The 16,012-nt window shown below is 35.2% G+C and overlaps 1 protein-coding gene across 1 annotated transcript in view; it reads left to right on the top strand.

Annotated features, from left to right (window-relative positions):
- The window catches only part of LOC107599474 (neurocan core protein-like), a 96,541-nt gene that overhangs the window by 73,798 nt on the left and 6,731 nt on the right, over positions 1-16,012 (top strand). The window contains exons 9-11 of the mRNA XM_016291070.1: positions 8,599-8,757; positions 11,449-11,531; positions 13,774-13,918. Coding sequence (XP_016146556.1) covers positions 8,599-8,757; positions 11,449-11,531; positions 13,774-13,918 — 387 coding nt within the window. The remainder of the gene's footprint in view (positions 1-8,598; positions 8,758-11,448; positions 11,532-13,773; positions 13,919-16,012) is intronic.

Here is a 16,012-nt window from a genome sequence, read left to right as displayed (position 1 = left end):
TCAGAAACTATATATATATATATATATATATATATATATATATATATATATATATATATATATATATATATACACAGATACAGAGTTCTGGCATGAAACTCTAGATGGCGCAGTCCGATAGGTCTAGCTCAATCTGACCTGGTGATATCTTTGTCACATGGCAGCTGATTGGTTCTCTCCTGTATCGGTAGCCAACGAGCTCTTGTTTGCTGTAGCAGTTGGCATTGCACTTCAGAGCAGCCTAAATCAACATCTAAGATTAGTGAATGCTCTTTTAATCCATATCGCTGTGTATATTTGCGTGGTCTGCCTAATTGAATACAAAATGAGCAACCATAAACAATTTTAAACTAAGTGTCATGTCAGCAGTTTGCATTGTATGCATCAGCGAAATATTAAGCAGCAGCATTTGGCATGTTTATACAGCTGTAGCAAAAGGCAGTTTAGAGCTTGTAATCGCTCTGAGGACACATTAATAATAGTCACGAACATGAAAACAGGTTAAATGAAATAAGCGTTCTTGTGTATGCATTTCAACTGGGGTTCTCCATATACATCAGCGATTATCCCAGTGTTCACGTTCGTTATTTCTAAAGTCGATGTTTTCATTGTGATGAGTGCGTGGTTGATTTCAGTTTTACACACCGTTAGAAGCACGCGCTTATCACAGTCATATCAATGATAGTGTTGCGGTAGAAGGGAATTAAGGGTTATCGCTATGGTTGTTGCAGTTCCAAGTGAAATGCATTATGGGTAGTGTAGTTTGGAGAAATGTGCTCGTGTGACGTGTGCTATTGTGTGTTGTGTAATTCAGAAAACGGAGAAAGAACGTTTATATTCTGCTTTATTTGTTCATTCAAGTCAGTCCACCCAGGAGTTTGTGCACTGTAACCCTGATAACTTTATCTACACGAGAGAGTAAAATTGCATGCATCAGCTAACTTTGTCCGTCTCATCATTGCACGAACATGAATTAACAAGCTGTTATGCTGCAGCTGGGACTGATGAAGTGTAGAAAGTAACAGCAGATATGAAATGACTAAATTATGATATTTGCTCAGGTGGATGCTGGGGTCTTATCTATCGGATTGCAATGTAAATCCATTTTGTTAATTAACATTACACACAGTCTGCATATAAATAGAGTTAAGCTAGTCGGCATGGTAACCCAGGCACACATAGTCGTAGGCCGCTATTGTTAAGCCGGTCGGCGTGGTAGCCCAGGCACACATAGATAGTAATATATGCGGTTCACATGGCTCTTCGGAGCAGCAGCAGTACAAATGTATTGGCGATATATCTGCTTTGTGGGGGATGTCTTGTCTTTCCTTGTCTGTTTATCTTCATGTGTGTGGATACATGCATGTCCACTGATGCAGCAGTTTATCCTTATATTCAGCAGCATGCATATATTGGCTTGTATTGTTTTGTGTAATGTGTCTCCTGCTTTGTGGGGGTTATTCATATGTGTTGTATGTGCAGCAGCAGTATTTCTTACATGCTTACAGCAGCATGTTGTGGATGTATTGGCAGTAGCAAGTCTCGGTACTTGCTCTGCCGCAGCAGCAGCGTAGCAGATCTATTCCGCCAAGACCAAATACATTAACATTGTCATGTACATTACCATGCCAATCCCTCCGAGAGTTGTCATGACAGAAATATATTAGTGCTGTCAAAATTAGCATGTTAATGTATGCGATTAATTTGTTCAGTTTAATGCATTCAAAATATTTAATGCATTAAACTGAAATGTTAGTTTGTTGTTTGAGAACAGTCTCAAAGCTGTCTTTGTAGGGCAGGTTTTGAGTCATTCCAAAAAAGTCACGTACAGCATTTCTAGTAAGACTAGTATTATTTAAATTAAATAATTAACATTATTGAAGTTGTTCTGCCGAGTTTTATGGCACAAGTCCACATTATTTCCACATTGGATTAAATAATGAACATTATCAAAGTTGTTCTGGAGAGTTTCATGGCACAGGTCCACATGCATACGCTACCTAATAATCTGTGGCAGAAACACTCAGGGGGAAGAATCAAGAATTCATCAAGCTTCCATCTTCATGCATCAGAGAGCCACGGCATGAGGATTTTTTTTTGTTTTAGGTTACCAATCAGGTCTGTGAGCCAGTGAAAATCACTCCCTTCTGCTAGAGTTAATATTTGGCATGTTTATACAGCTGTAGCAAAAGGCAGTTTAGAGCTTGTAATCGCTCTGAGGACACATTAATAATAGTCACGAACATGAAAACAGGTTAAATGAAATAAGCGTTCTTGTGTATGCATTTCAACTGGGGTTCTCCATATACATCAGCGATTATCCCAGTGTTCACGTTCGTTATTTCTAAAGTCGATGTTTTCATTGTGATTAGTGCGTGGTTGATTTCAGTTGCACACACCGTTAGAAGCACGCGCTTATCACAGTCATATCAATGATAGTGTTGTGGGAGAAGGAAATTAAGGGTTATCGCTATGGTTGTTGCAGTTCCGAGTGAAATGCATTATGGGTTGTGTAGTTTGGAGAAATGTGCTCATGTGACGTGTGCTATTGTGTGTTGTGTAATTCAGAAAACGGAGAAAGAACGTTTATATTCTGCTTTATTTGTTCATTCAAGTCAGTCCACCCAGGAGTTTGTGCACTGTAACCCTGATAACTTTATCTACACGAGAGAGTAAAATGGCATGCATCAGCTAACTTTGTCCGTCTCATCATTGCACGAACATGAATTAACGAGCCGTTATGCTGCAGCTGGGACTGATGAAGGGTAGAAAGCAACAGCAGATATGAAATGACTAAATTATGATATTTGCTCAGGTGGATGCTGGGGTCTTATCTATCGGATTGCAATGTAAGTCCACATTATTTCCACATTGGATTAAATAATGAACATTATCAAAGTTGTTCTGGAGAGTTTCATGGCACAGGTCCACATGCATACGCTACCTAATAATCTGTGGCAGAAACACTCAGGGGGAAGAATCAAGTATTCATCAAGCTTCCATCTTCATGCATCAGAGAGCCACGGCATGAGGATTTTTTTTGTTTTAGGTTACCAATCAGGTCTGTGAGCCAGTGAAAATCACTCCCTTCTGCTAGAGTTAATATGAATGAATGCTGCGGAGTGCTGGTGTTAGTGAGGCAGCTGGAAAAAGAGGAAGACATTACAGGAAGACTTGGCCAGATTTGTCAACTTTCCTAGTTTTGTTTCAGCAAAGCAATTGTTGAAGTTTGGCACTAAAAATGCACAGAATTTCTAAAACTTAGTTTGGCAAATGCATTTTTCACTGTGAATGCCTCCCTGCAGCAAAGAGCAACTTGAATTTCCAGGCTGAGTGGTGATGCTAACCGGAGGTTCAGTGCTGGATCACAGCAATGCTGGCCTTTTAGGGTTCCTGCAGGTCCATAAAATATCTTAAAGGCTTTTCAAACTTTAAAGCTGAAAAAAAGGCTGCTCATGACATCCCAAAGGGCATCTTACATTATTTATATTAAGTTTTAGTAAGGGTTGTGCACAATTCATCCTTGAATTGACATTGAAAAATATTCATACTGTATGAATTAGAAATTGTGAATTAGAAAAGCAAGATTTATCAAGACCAACTGTGAATGTTTGTAAGAAAGTTTGACAAGATGATGGATGGATGGATGGATGGATGGACAAATTGAACAATAGATAGATTGATAGATAGACAGATAGATAGATAGATAGATAGATAGATAGATAGATAGATAGATAGATAGATAGATAGATAGATAGATAGATAGATAGATAGATAGATAGATAGCGAAATCTATGCTTATATGCATTTGAAAGTGCTGATGAGTGTCACTTTCTTGCTGTGCATAATAGTGCTGTCAACCCTGCGAATGAAAAGAGAAAGCTGTAGACTCTGTTGTGCATTGCAATTTGATCAGTCCAAGAGACTGAAACCACACGGCATACAAGCTTCTGGATCCATTCAGCACTGTTGACACAGTATTGTAATACAGTGAGAACGTGTCCAAATTGGTGTGCTCCAGCAGAGCCTGCCCTCTTATCTCCAGTTGCAGAAAGAATAGAGATGCTGGAGGCATTACAAGTCACCGTTGGCATACCTTGGCACCTGGCCCAGAATGGGAATGGGCGGTTGTCACCGGTCCTCCACCTGAAAGCCTTCTCCCCAAAGCCTAGTGGGAGTTGCAATGCTTTGAAGAAAGCAGCCCAACAGTGTTCAAAGCAGATGATATTGCTCACCGCAGGCTTTGCTTTCATATCCCTAGCTCATTACACCAGTTCTTCTGCAAATATTTGCAAAAAGAGACCAGTGGAAAGGCCGAGTGGAGTCCTTCATTTCTTTCTTTTTTGAGAGGCTCAAATGGTAAATCACGACCCAGAAATGCATCGCAGGTTGATAGGGTTGAGCAGCGAAAAACAATGCCAAATGTAAATAATAAAATGCAACAATCACATGTATAAGTAGGATAGGAAAACAAACAAATATTTGTCAACTTTCAAAATGGAGAAAAAAATTTCCATATATATTTCACTGTTGATGTGAAAGGCTGTGCAAAACAAAACAAAAAGCAAAAAAGCAAAACAAAATTAAATAAAACTACTAAACAAAAAAACACAAAATAATACAAATAGCAATACATAAAACAAAACAAAATGCAAAGCAAACAAAGCAGAGCAAAGCAAAACAAAAGCAGAGCAATAGAACAAAACAAAAAAGCTAAACAAAAAAAGACAAAATAATACAAAAAGCAAAGCAAAACAAAGCAGAGTATAGTAAAACTTTTTTTAAAAAAAGCAAAACAAAAAGGAAAGGAAAAACGAGACAAAATTAAACAAAACAAAAAGCTAAACAAAAAACAAAACTAAATAAAACAAAAAACTAAACAAAAAGCAAAATGAAAAACAAAAGCATAGCAAAACAAGCCAAAGTAAAGCAAAAGCAGAGCAGAGCAAAGCCAAACAAAACCACTCAGAATATATATATATATATATAAATACAGGTTTTGTCAGAACTGTTGTACAGAGGATAGTGCGACCTCTAGCTTTTCCACTGTCCTGTTATTTTAAGGCAAAAAATTATATTATTAAATTAATCAAATCAATTAAAATCAATAAAAGTATATTAATAAAATTCAGGGACTCTTCTTTGAGAGGCTTGCTGGCTTTCAAGCATGACGCACCGACGGCCGGCACGTTTTCTTGATTAATGTGTGGTAAGTCAATGAGCAGCAGTTAAAAATAAAAAGGGCAAGTGCTTCCAGCTGAGTGATTGGGTCATTTATCCCCATCACAATGTGATATTTTAGTTTTGTGGTTTCAAGACCCCTGATGATGAAGCATTCGGGGGGTTGATTTTCAGGTGACACCATTCCGCGAAACACGTTTTTGTTCTTTGCGAGAATGGAGGCCGTAAACAAGCCTAAGTAGACACGAGAAGCGATAGTGAAGATTACTGTTTCAGCCACCTCATTCTGTCTCGGATGATGTAGCCAAGATCATTCGAGAGTGAGGAGTAATAAGCACAATTTCACAGATGTGAAAGTGATGGAGCGAGAACAGAGGGGCGAGTGCTGGAACAAGGAGCGACAAACATGTTGCCATTTCATGTACAGACACCATCCGTATCTCTGGCAGGGAGATATGGATGGTTATGGCCTCGACGGTATGGGCCATTGGCGCACTTGATTTAAAGGGCCTGGCGCTTGTTAAAGCTGATGCGAGGCGAAAGCACTCAGGTTTCATGCACTCACGCTCACAGCCACAAGGTGCTTCAGCCTGGTTTATCGAGAGCAATTACAGGCCATCCGTGGGGAGCCCATTACGACACTTGGCTTTACGGCTCCACAACTGGTGTAGGATCCATCCAGGATCTCATTTAGGATTTCCTAAACTCAGAAAAATAGACATGAAAATCAGACAAAAAGCACATAAAAGTCATTTTTAAATTAATGATAAATTGATACCTGGATTAATTAAAATTTGTTTTAGTTTTACATTTTTATATATTTAAAAGTGAAAAAACATTAAATAAAAATAAGCAATGTATTTAGCGAACAGAGTTGTGACTTAATTTTGCATAGTTTATTTATATTTATTTAGCGTTTTAAACATTTACCATGAATTGCACAGGTCCCAAAATATGCCATAATATTGAAATTGACTTGTGTTTATAGTTTTAGAGTATATTTTCTTTCTTTCTAAATGTTTCTAAAATTATTCTAAATATTCATTTTGATAGTTTTGTGCTCTCAGCAAAATTTTAAAAGTTGCTAAACTTTTGTTTATTTTGCTGTCCTACCCATATGTATGATTATTGTGTTTTATTATTTACATTTAGAATTGTTTTTCCCTACTATTCTCGACCCTATCAGACCTGCAAACCATTTTTGGGTTGTGGCCCACCATTTGAGAACTACTGGTACATTAAACATTAGCTGTTGCCTTACAGATTAGCTAACGCTGTTCATCCTCCTTTGGGAAACATGACGTGTGTTGTCTCTGATCCAGCCTTTCAGCAGCAGTGAAAGAGCAGCCAGTCTGTTTTCTCCCTAGAGAACAGAAAGCAACTTGAATGCCAAAGCGTATGAAGCAGAATCGTGATGCTTTTGTTCCGGCAGTATTTCCTTTCAGGTTAAGCTTCAGACTTAACTCAGGTTAAATGGGGCAGCCCTCAAAATTTAGATCTTTTGTGTTAGTGATCTTCAGGGAATGTGAACATGTGGAAGCAGAGGTTATAGAATGTATTTATGTATTTAAATGGAAAAGTTTGTTTTATTAAATTGCATTAGTTTTAGCTCTGTTAATATGCCTAAACAGGATTCAAAATGCCACAGCTACAAGTGGCGGGTGAATTAAGAAAATATACTGGCTAGAAAAAGTTCTTACGCGACATCCCCAAAACATTACTGCTCTATATGAGATCTGCATGGAGGAATGGGCCAAAATACCAGCAACAGTGTGTGACAACCTTGTGAAGACTTACAGAAAACGTTTGACCTCTGTCATTGCCACCAAAGGGTATATAACAAAGTATTGAGATGCAATTTTGTTATTGACCAAATACTTATTTTCCACCATAATTTGCAAATAAATTCTTTAAAAATCCTACAATGTGATTTTCTGGATTTTTTTTTCTCATTTTGTCTCTCATAGTTGAGGTATACCTATGATGAAAATTACAGGCCTCTCTCATCTTTTTAAGTGGGAGAACTTGCACAATTGGTGGCTGACTAAATACTTTTTTTTCCCCCCCACTGTATACAGTATATATATATTAATAATTTAGAAATTAGTATTCACAGCACTATATAACAACCAGTGGTTTGGTGAAGTGTCAATGCTAATGTCGATGAAGAAAAAGTGACATTTTGTTGCTTATAATTTTATTTTGTTGGTGTCCTGTGAAGAATATTTAATTTGTGTCATCACAATATACAATGAATAATTTAATGATGCAATTTCCACTGAGGTAAAAGTTTAGTGGCTTGTACCTTTTTGTTTTCTGACTAAATCCAATTTTTATTCACATTTGCCCTTCGTATGTGTTTATTTTGGACATGCGACATTGATTTGCATCGACTGAAAGTCATTTGTTTTTAGTGAAACATTGCGTTTTGAGGGAACCTGATTGGATACTGGTGTTCTGATGATGCTACAAGGCTCATTAACCAATTTAACCAGTCACTTCACTAAAAATAACCCTATGCTGGTTCACCAGTGCCATCTAGGCTAGTATTTATAGCAGAGAAAAGCAAATTATGATTACATTTTCATTCTGATCAAGAAAATGAGGAAGTGATGTGACTGACAGTAGACGTTAACATTTTGGACATGCAGACCCATGGCAACTGCAGTGGTCGTGGTGCCTTAAATACATTCTTGTGGTACATTCTGTTCCTCTGCCCCACATTCTGCATGCTAAACAGAGCCCCATACGGGCCAATTTGCAGCAGCCAATTTACCAATGTCACTTTGAATTTGCTGTAAGTAAAAAAGGCAGCGAAGTGCTTGGAGCTTCATGAAATGGGAAGTCTGGGAACGGCTAAAACCTTCACCCTCAAACACATACACAAATGTACGAAGCCACACGCGCTTAGAAATGTACAGATTATCTGTTCGTCATGCGTCCAGATGCGGTAGAGAGTCCCAGAGGGTTAGAGAGAGGCAGGTCTGACAGGGATGTGACAGGGCTTATTTAGCCGTTGAATTTAGCGGCGGAAGACGTTTCTCTTGATTGTTGTCATTTGAATAGATTAAGATTTTAGTTTTTGCTAATGCTAAACTGCTTATGTTCACAGCTACGGATTAGAGTGACAACAAAGCGGGGTGAATAAAATACTTGGTTGTGTCCCTTCAGAAGAGCTAAAGTTGAGTGCTAAAGTAGGCTAGCATATAGCTGTGTGTGAGATTATCGCTGAATGGGCTTTTTTAAACATCCTGACAAACTAAATGCTAAGAAATTTGGGCTAATCCTCCAACTTTTTCCTCGCATTGTGATGTTAATTATTTCAGTTGTTGAAAGAATGCTAAATGCTAACTAGTAGCATTTTCGCTGTTTCTGACTCTTTTCTGTACTGTACCTCACACTCTCTTTCTCTTTCAGATACTGAGGGTTGCGAGCACAACTGGAGGAAGTTTCACGGCCACTGCTACAGGTACTTCACCCATAGACACACGTGGGAAGACGCTGAGAAGGACTGCAGAGAGCACAGCGGTCATCTGGCTAGCATCCATTTCACACAAGAGCAGGACTTCATTAATGGTCAGTATCAACGTTCATGTCACAAATAAAGTTGTGTAACTAAAAAAAATACTTTTAGCAGATATGCTAACATTCAGATTTTGGGGTCAGTTAGAGTTATTGTTTGTGAAAGTCTCTTATGGTCGCCAAGGCTGCATTTATTTGATTGAAAATACAGTAAAAAACTGTAATTTTGTGAAATATTATTACAGTTTAAAATACCTGTTTTCAGTTTTAATCTATTTTAAAATGTAATTTGTTTCTGTGATGACAAAGCTGAATTTTCAGCATCATTACTCCAGTCTTCAGTGTCACATGATCCTTCAGAAATCATTCTAATATGCTGATTTGCTGCTCAAGAAACATTTCTTATTATTATCAATTTTGAAAATAGTTGTGCTGCTTATAATTTTTGTGGAAAAGTGATACTTTTTTTCAGAATTCTTTGGTAAAAACAAAGTTAAAAGAACAGAGTTTCTTTTAAATAGAAGTTATTTGTAACATTGTACATGTCTTTAATGTCACTTTTGGTCAATTTAATGCATTCTTGCTAAATAATAAAAGTATTCATTTCTTTAACAAAAATAGTTGACCCCAAACAAATTTCTTTTTTTTTTTACCAATACCATTAACAGCATAGACCAACCAATATTTTGATGAAATACTAATATCATTGAATAAATAAATAAATGTTGTTATTTTTTATTAATTAATTTTATTAATTTGGTTGCTCACATTTTGGTGGTGTAATGTGATGGATATTTTGTGTATAATTTGTTAAATGATTTTTAATGATAAAATATCCACATAAAATGTTTGTTTGTAACTTTTTGTTTTATTTAGCCACCAAATCCAATTTTTATTCACATTTACCATTGATCATTGTAAATTTTGGACATGTTAACATCATTTTGCAGCACCAAATCAACTGCAAGTCTTTTGTTTTCAATGAACATTTGCAAAAAAAAAAGAATGTCCCTCCGCTTAAAATCATTTGCATCCAACTTGCGTGTGGCAAATTACAGTTCATGGCTATAACGTAACTTATTATTATTTTTAATTATTGGGATGTGTGGCCAATTCAAATTCACTCTCATTAAACAGAAACCAATTCTTAAATTCTGTATTTTGCGTAACCCTGTTCTTTATGGAATATAAAACTGTCCGTAACTGTAGCTAATCTTTGTCTGTTTTACTCAATTAGCTTTGACTAAAACTATTTGCATAGCCTAGATTCATTAATATCCAGCCAGATAACTAAGACAAGCGACAGCACTGCTGACCTCCCGCACGCCACAGATTGCATCATGTCTCCCGCCCCTAGTCGAGCCTAAATCCAGCATAATGAGTGGCCTCTCACAGCATGCTGTCTGCTGCTGTCTGCACACAGAGTCACTGCACTCACCAAAAAGTGTGTTTAATCGCCTTGAAAATGGACATCTCCACCCCTGCAATAAAGGGGGCACAGCCATTAGGAAGATTAATGGGCCCTGTAATGATGTTAATCAGTAACACCATGATTGAAATTCCATTACAGGTAGACCAAAAAAAAAAAATCCTTGCAAACGCATCTTAGGGACGATCTGATGGCTTCTGGCTTGAGCTTGAATTGTGATTTCGGCTCCCAGTGGCCCTGTAGGAGACATAAAGCAGACTACGACTTAAAGGGGAAGCATTAGCTCTGCATTTTATGACAGTAAGACCCTATTTACTCATGCTATTAAAGGTGGGGAAAGCGATTTCTGGTTGCCAATGTTGACATATGAAATCACCAAAACAAACACGCCCCTACCCCAAAAGGGTCTCGCCCCTATTTTGATAGCTCCGCCCCACACATACGTACGCAACCCAGGCAACGATTAGTTCTGTGAAACAAAGCAAAACCAATGTTACACCATGTCTACACCAGACGCGAGCGGCGCGGCGCGACAAAATACTATAGAACTCATTATAATCAGTGATGCTGTCTACACCTTAGATATATGTATACATATATATGGTCTACACTGGATGTGGCATGGCACGACACAACAAATCCCCGACAGAAAACTGCTGCTGCGTTCTATTCATGATGTATTGACATAAATTTCAAATGATTTTCAATGGTCGCTTTGTCGCGTCCAGTGTATTAGACAGACTTTAGCTGTTGCGGCACAGACATGGTGTTACTCACCTATCGAGAAGAAACAAAGCAACCTGGGCGTCCAATCACAGGCCTTCCGCTCCTTGAGTTCTCTCCAGCGCTGGAAAGCTGATCCGATATTTACACGGGTCCTACTTCTTGCCTTATTGCCTTAAGCCTTCTTTTGTTCCGCAGACGTTTTCCTCTTTGATTTTTATCCGCCATCTCTATCTTTCTGTCACTCAGCTCGGCTAATGTCCGTCCCGTGCACTGAACGCTTTCTCCTCCACATCATGAGTAGACACGCCCCTTACTGCTGATTGGCTACAAGTTTGTTTTGCTATTCGGCCCGAATCAGTTTTTTAAAGCGTTTTTGAAAAACCGCTTACCCCACCTTTAACCTGGTCTTCAGTGGTCTTCATGGTTGCTGGTTACACCTGGTATTAATATGAGTGTTTTCATCAGATATATGGCAAAATAAGTGTGATTCAAATATGTGCTGGAAGTAAACTTCTAAATGAATGCAAAAAAATATATGTTTTTTATGGAAAAAATTAAATAATTTGAAATGTCTTGTGCTTTTAAAACAGGACTGTGCCATGAAAACACATGGATTGGTCTGAATGACAGGATGGTGGAAGACGACTTTCAGTGGACAGATAACATGGATCTGGTGAGACTGGCACATAACATTTATAGATACATTATATACATTAACATTTAATATAAATATTTAAATGAATGTTTATTTTTATATTTTTATTTTTATAATTTTTAATTAAAACAATTTTTATATAATTTTTTTTATTCATGTATTTTTAATAGATGTTTTATTAGATTATTTCTATATTTAAACTAAATATTTAATTGAAATATTTTTATCCATTAAAAATAAAATATCATATTTAATATAAGAATTTAACATTTATTTTATTAATTCGATTTCTAATTTATTTTTATCCATCAACAAATTAAAAAAGTAATATATAATTTATACATTTTTTTAAAATATACAATAAATAAAATGTTACATTTAATATAAATATTTAAATGTAGTTTAATGTAAATATTTAAAAATGTTGTATTGTAAATATTTACATGTATTTAATATTGACTTTTTACTTAATTTTTTCTTTTTATATACATTTTATTTATTCATGTTATTTTAAACAGACGTTTCATTGAAATCTATATATTTAAACTAAATATTTAATTGAAATATTTATGTCCATCAACATACAAAATATTACATTTAAAATATTTTTTTAAATATGAATAAACTATTTGTATGAATAGTATATGAATAAACTATTCGTAATAAAATGTACATTTTAGTACAAGTATCATAACATACAGTACAATTAATCACTTAGTCTAATCACAGTATGATAATGCAGGCAGTAGGATCAGATAGATCATGCAAATGGGGGCACAGGTCTCTCTTTAAAGTTTTCAAACCATTTAGGCACCAAACAAGTTTATATAATATAGTATATCAGACCCATTAGGCGTATCTGAAAACCCATTTGTAATGCAACAGATATATAAGACGGTACACGAAATATCTAGTAAAGCCATGGGATTGGATTTAGCTCTGAAATATCCCCGTTCCTCCTCCAGCAATATGAGAACTGGAGGGAGAACCAGCCAATCAGTTTTTTAAAGCGTTTTTGAAAAACCGCTTACCCCACCTTTAACCTGGTCTTCAGTGGTCTTCATGGTTGCTGGTTACACCTGGTATTAATATGAGTGTTTTCATCAGATATATGGCAAAATAAGTGTGATTCAAATATGTGCTGGAAGTAAACTTCTAAATGAATGCAAAAAAATATATGTTTTTTATGGAAAAAATTAAATAATTTGAAATGTCTTGTGCTTTTAAAACAGGACTGTGCCATGAAAACACATGGATTGGTCTGAATGACAGGATGGTGGAAGACGACTTTCAGTGGACAGATAACATGGATCTGGTGAGACTGGCACATAACATTTATAGATACATTATATACATTAACATTTAATATAAATATTTAAATGAATGTTTATTTTTATATTTTTATTTTTATAATTTTTAATTAAAACAATTTTTATATAATTTTTTTTATTCATGTATTTTTAATAGATGTTTTATTAGATTATTTCTATATTTAAACTAAATATTTAATTGAAATATTTTTATCCATTAAAAATAAAATATCATATTTAATATAAGAATTTAACATTTATTTTATTAATTCGATTTCTAATTTATTTTTATCCATCAACAAATTAAAAAAGTAATATATAATTTATACATTTTTTAAATATACAATAAATAAAATGTTACATTTAATATAAATATTTAAATGTAGTTTAATGTAAATATTTAAAAATGTTGTATTGTAAATATTTACATGTATTTAATATTGACTTTTTACTTAATTTTTTCTTTTTATATACATTTTATTTATTCATGTTATTTTAAACAGACGTTTCATTGAAATCTATATATTTAAACTAAATATTTAATTGAAATATTTATGTCCATCAACATACAAAATATTACATTTAAAATATTTTTTTAAATATGAATAAACTATTTGTATGAATAGTATATGAATAAACTATTCGTAATAAAATGTACATTTTAGTACAAGTATCATAACATACAGTACAATTAATCACTTAGTCTAATCACAGTATGATAATGCAGGCAGTAGGATCAGATAGATCATGCAAATGGGGGCACAGGTCTCTCTTTAAAGTTTTCAAACCATTTAGGCACCAAACAAGTTTATATAATATAGTATATCAGACCCATTAGGCGTATCTGAAAACCCATTTGTAATGCAACAGATATATAAGACGGTACACGAAATATCTAGTAAAGCCATGGGATTGGATTTAGCTCTGAAATATCCCCGTTCCTCCTCCAGCAATATGAGAACTGGAGGGAGAACCAGCCAGATAATTTCTTTGCGGGCGGAGAGGACTGCGTGGTGATGATCGCCCATGAGAACGGCAAATGGAACGATGTGCCCTGCAACTACAACCTGCCCTACATCTGCAAGAAAGGCACAGGTGAGCAAGAGAGAGGGGAGGCACTGGAAAAGAGGACAAACACTGTACTGCCTCACTTTAAACCACACTGTACTGTTTCCTCCAGTGCTGACCTCCTTTTGTTAACTTAATTCACACATCTTCATGAGATGTTCCTCACATGCTCTTTCATTTATATCTCTTCCTTTGATTTGAAACCATCCTGTTCTTTAAAGAGATAGTTCTGTCTCTACTTTCAAGTCATTCAGAACCCATTTGATTTGATTTCTTCTGTGGAACACAAACAGATTCATTTGAAATCATGTATTGGTCACAATTCAGTGAAACAATGAAAAGATTTGGCTCAAAAGACCGGTTTGTTCTCACACAAAGCTATTATCACATGACTTCAGAAGACCTGAAATATAGTTCACAAGTCATATCAACCACTTTCATGATACTTTTATGCTTTTCTGGCCATTTTGAAGCTTGAAAATTTAAAGGGATAGTTCACCCAAAAATGAAAACCTTGTTATCATTTACTCACCTTCCTGTCTCTCCAAAGCTGTTTGACTTACTTTGTTCTGTGGAAGATATTTTGAAGAATATTACCAAACCATTTTGGTTCCCACTGAATTCCATTATATGGACAAAAAAATTTAATAAAAATACAATGGAAGTCAATGGGAACCGAAACTTAGGTTACCATCAATATATCTTTTTTGTATTCCACAAAATAAAAGAAAGTCATTCAGGTTTGGAATGACATGAGGGTGAATAAATGATAACAGGATTTTCATTTTTGACTAAACTAGTTCTATAACCAAGATCGATATTCCAAATTCAATCCATTCCTCGCTTTCTTTTTATGTCACTCTGAACTTGTCATGTCAGTTTGTATGACTTCATTTTCAGCAGCTCCCCTTTCACCAAGTCATCTCACGTCTTTTCAATGTCAGACAATGACCTCAACAATAACTGTAACTCATTTTGTTCTGAGGATGTGATGGTGGGTCCTCGGGAGGGCTGTGTGTTCAAAGCATCGATCATTACATGGCGGGCATGACTGGTTCTCTTCAGCCACTCTTAGCTGTCTAGCTCTGACGCAGTCTGCTTCACCCACACCTCTATGGGCTCATTAGACTCGTTTTATCTGGTCATTTACATACGAAGCAGACTGAGTGTATGGAGTCCGTCTGCACTAGCTAGATTTAAAGAGACACCTTGGGTTCACGAGGGCCAACCGGAGAGCAGGTCCATCAGAGAATGCCTCTCAGGAGGCCAAGACCATGACGGACCTGCTCTGGAGAGCCAATGAAACACGTTTCTCACTTCCTATTGAAATCCTGCCCTCCGTTCCATGATTTAATACTCAATTCATTATTAAAATGTGCTTAAACGGTAGGCTGGCTTACGTGTTTTAGGATTTCAAATTAGATGTTTAACTGAAATATCTACATATTTAAACTAAATATTTATATCAAACTATTTATCAAGTTAAATATTCAATTAAATATGTATATTAAAATGGATATTTTATTAGTTTTTTTAATTTAATATTTATCTATCCACAAATGAAATATGAAATTATATATAGAATGAGAACAGGACCTGTTCTCCAGTTGGCCCTTGTGAACCTGAACTGTCTTTTTAACTGAAACACCATATATTCAAATGAAAATTTTATTTTATATATATATATATATAACAAACAAATAAAATATAATGTTTAATATAAATATTTAAATAATATTCACTTTATTATTTTTATTTAATATTACTATCTAATATCTATCTATCTATGTATATTAGTGCTTTCAGTCGGTTAAAAAATTAGCTAATTAATCACACTTTTATTTTAATTAATCACGATTAATCCCACCTAACATTAAAGTTTTTAAATATACTTTTATATTGCAATAATTTCACATTCAATCTTCAAATTAATGTAGAAACAACATAAAGACATCATATTTTTTATATTTGTTTAAAGGCATCTTTTTTATGACTGAAGTATCACTGATACCAATACTAATGATGTAAATATTCCCCCTAATATTTAATCATTGACTATAGCCATTCAACGTTACAGTATACCTGAGAGCTATCAAATTGAACATTTATTAGACTTTAAAA

Source organism: Sinocyclocheilus grahami, unplaced genomic scaffold (genome assembly GCF_001515645.1).
Source record: "Sinocyclocheilus grahami isolate Dianchi unplaced genomic scaffold, SAMN03320097.WGS_v1.1 scaffold267.1, whole genome shotgun sequence".
In the NCBI taxonomy this organism is placed as follows: domain Eukaryota; kingdom Metazoa; phylum Chordata; class Actinopteri; order Cypriniformes; family Cyprinidae; genus Sinocyclocheilus; species Sinocyclocheilus grahami.
Note: the sequence above shows the minus strand (reverse complement) of the source record. Positions and strands in the feature narration are given on the sequence as shown.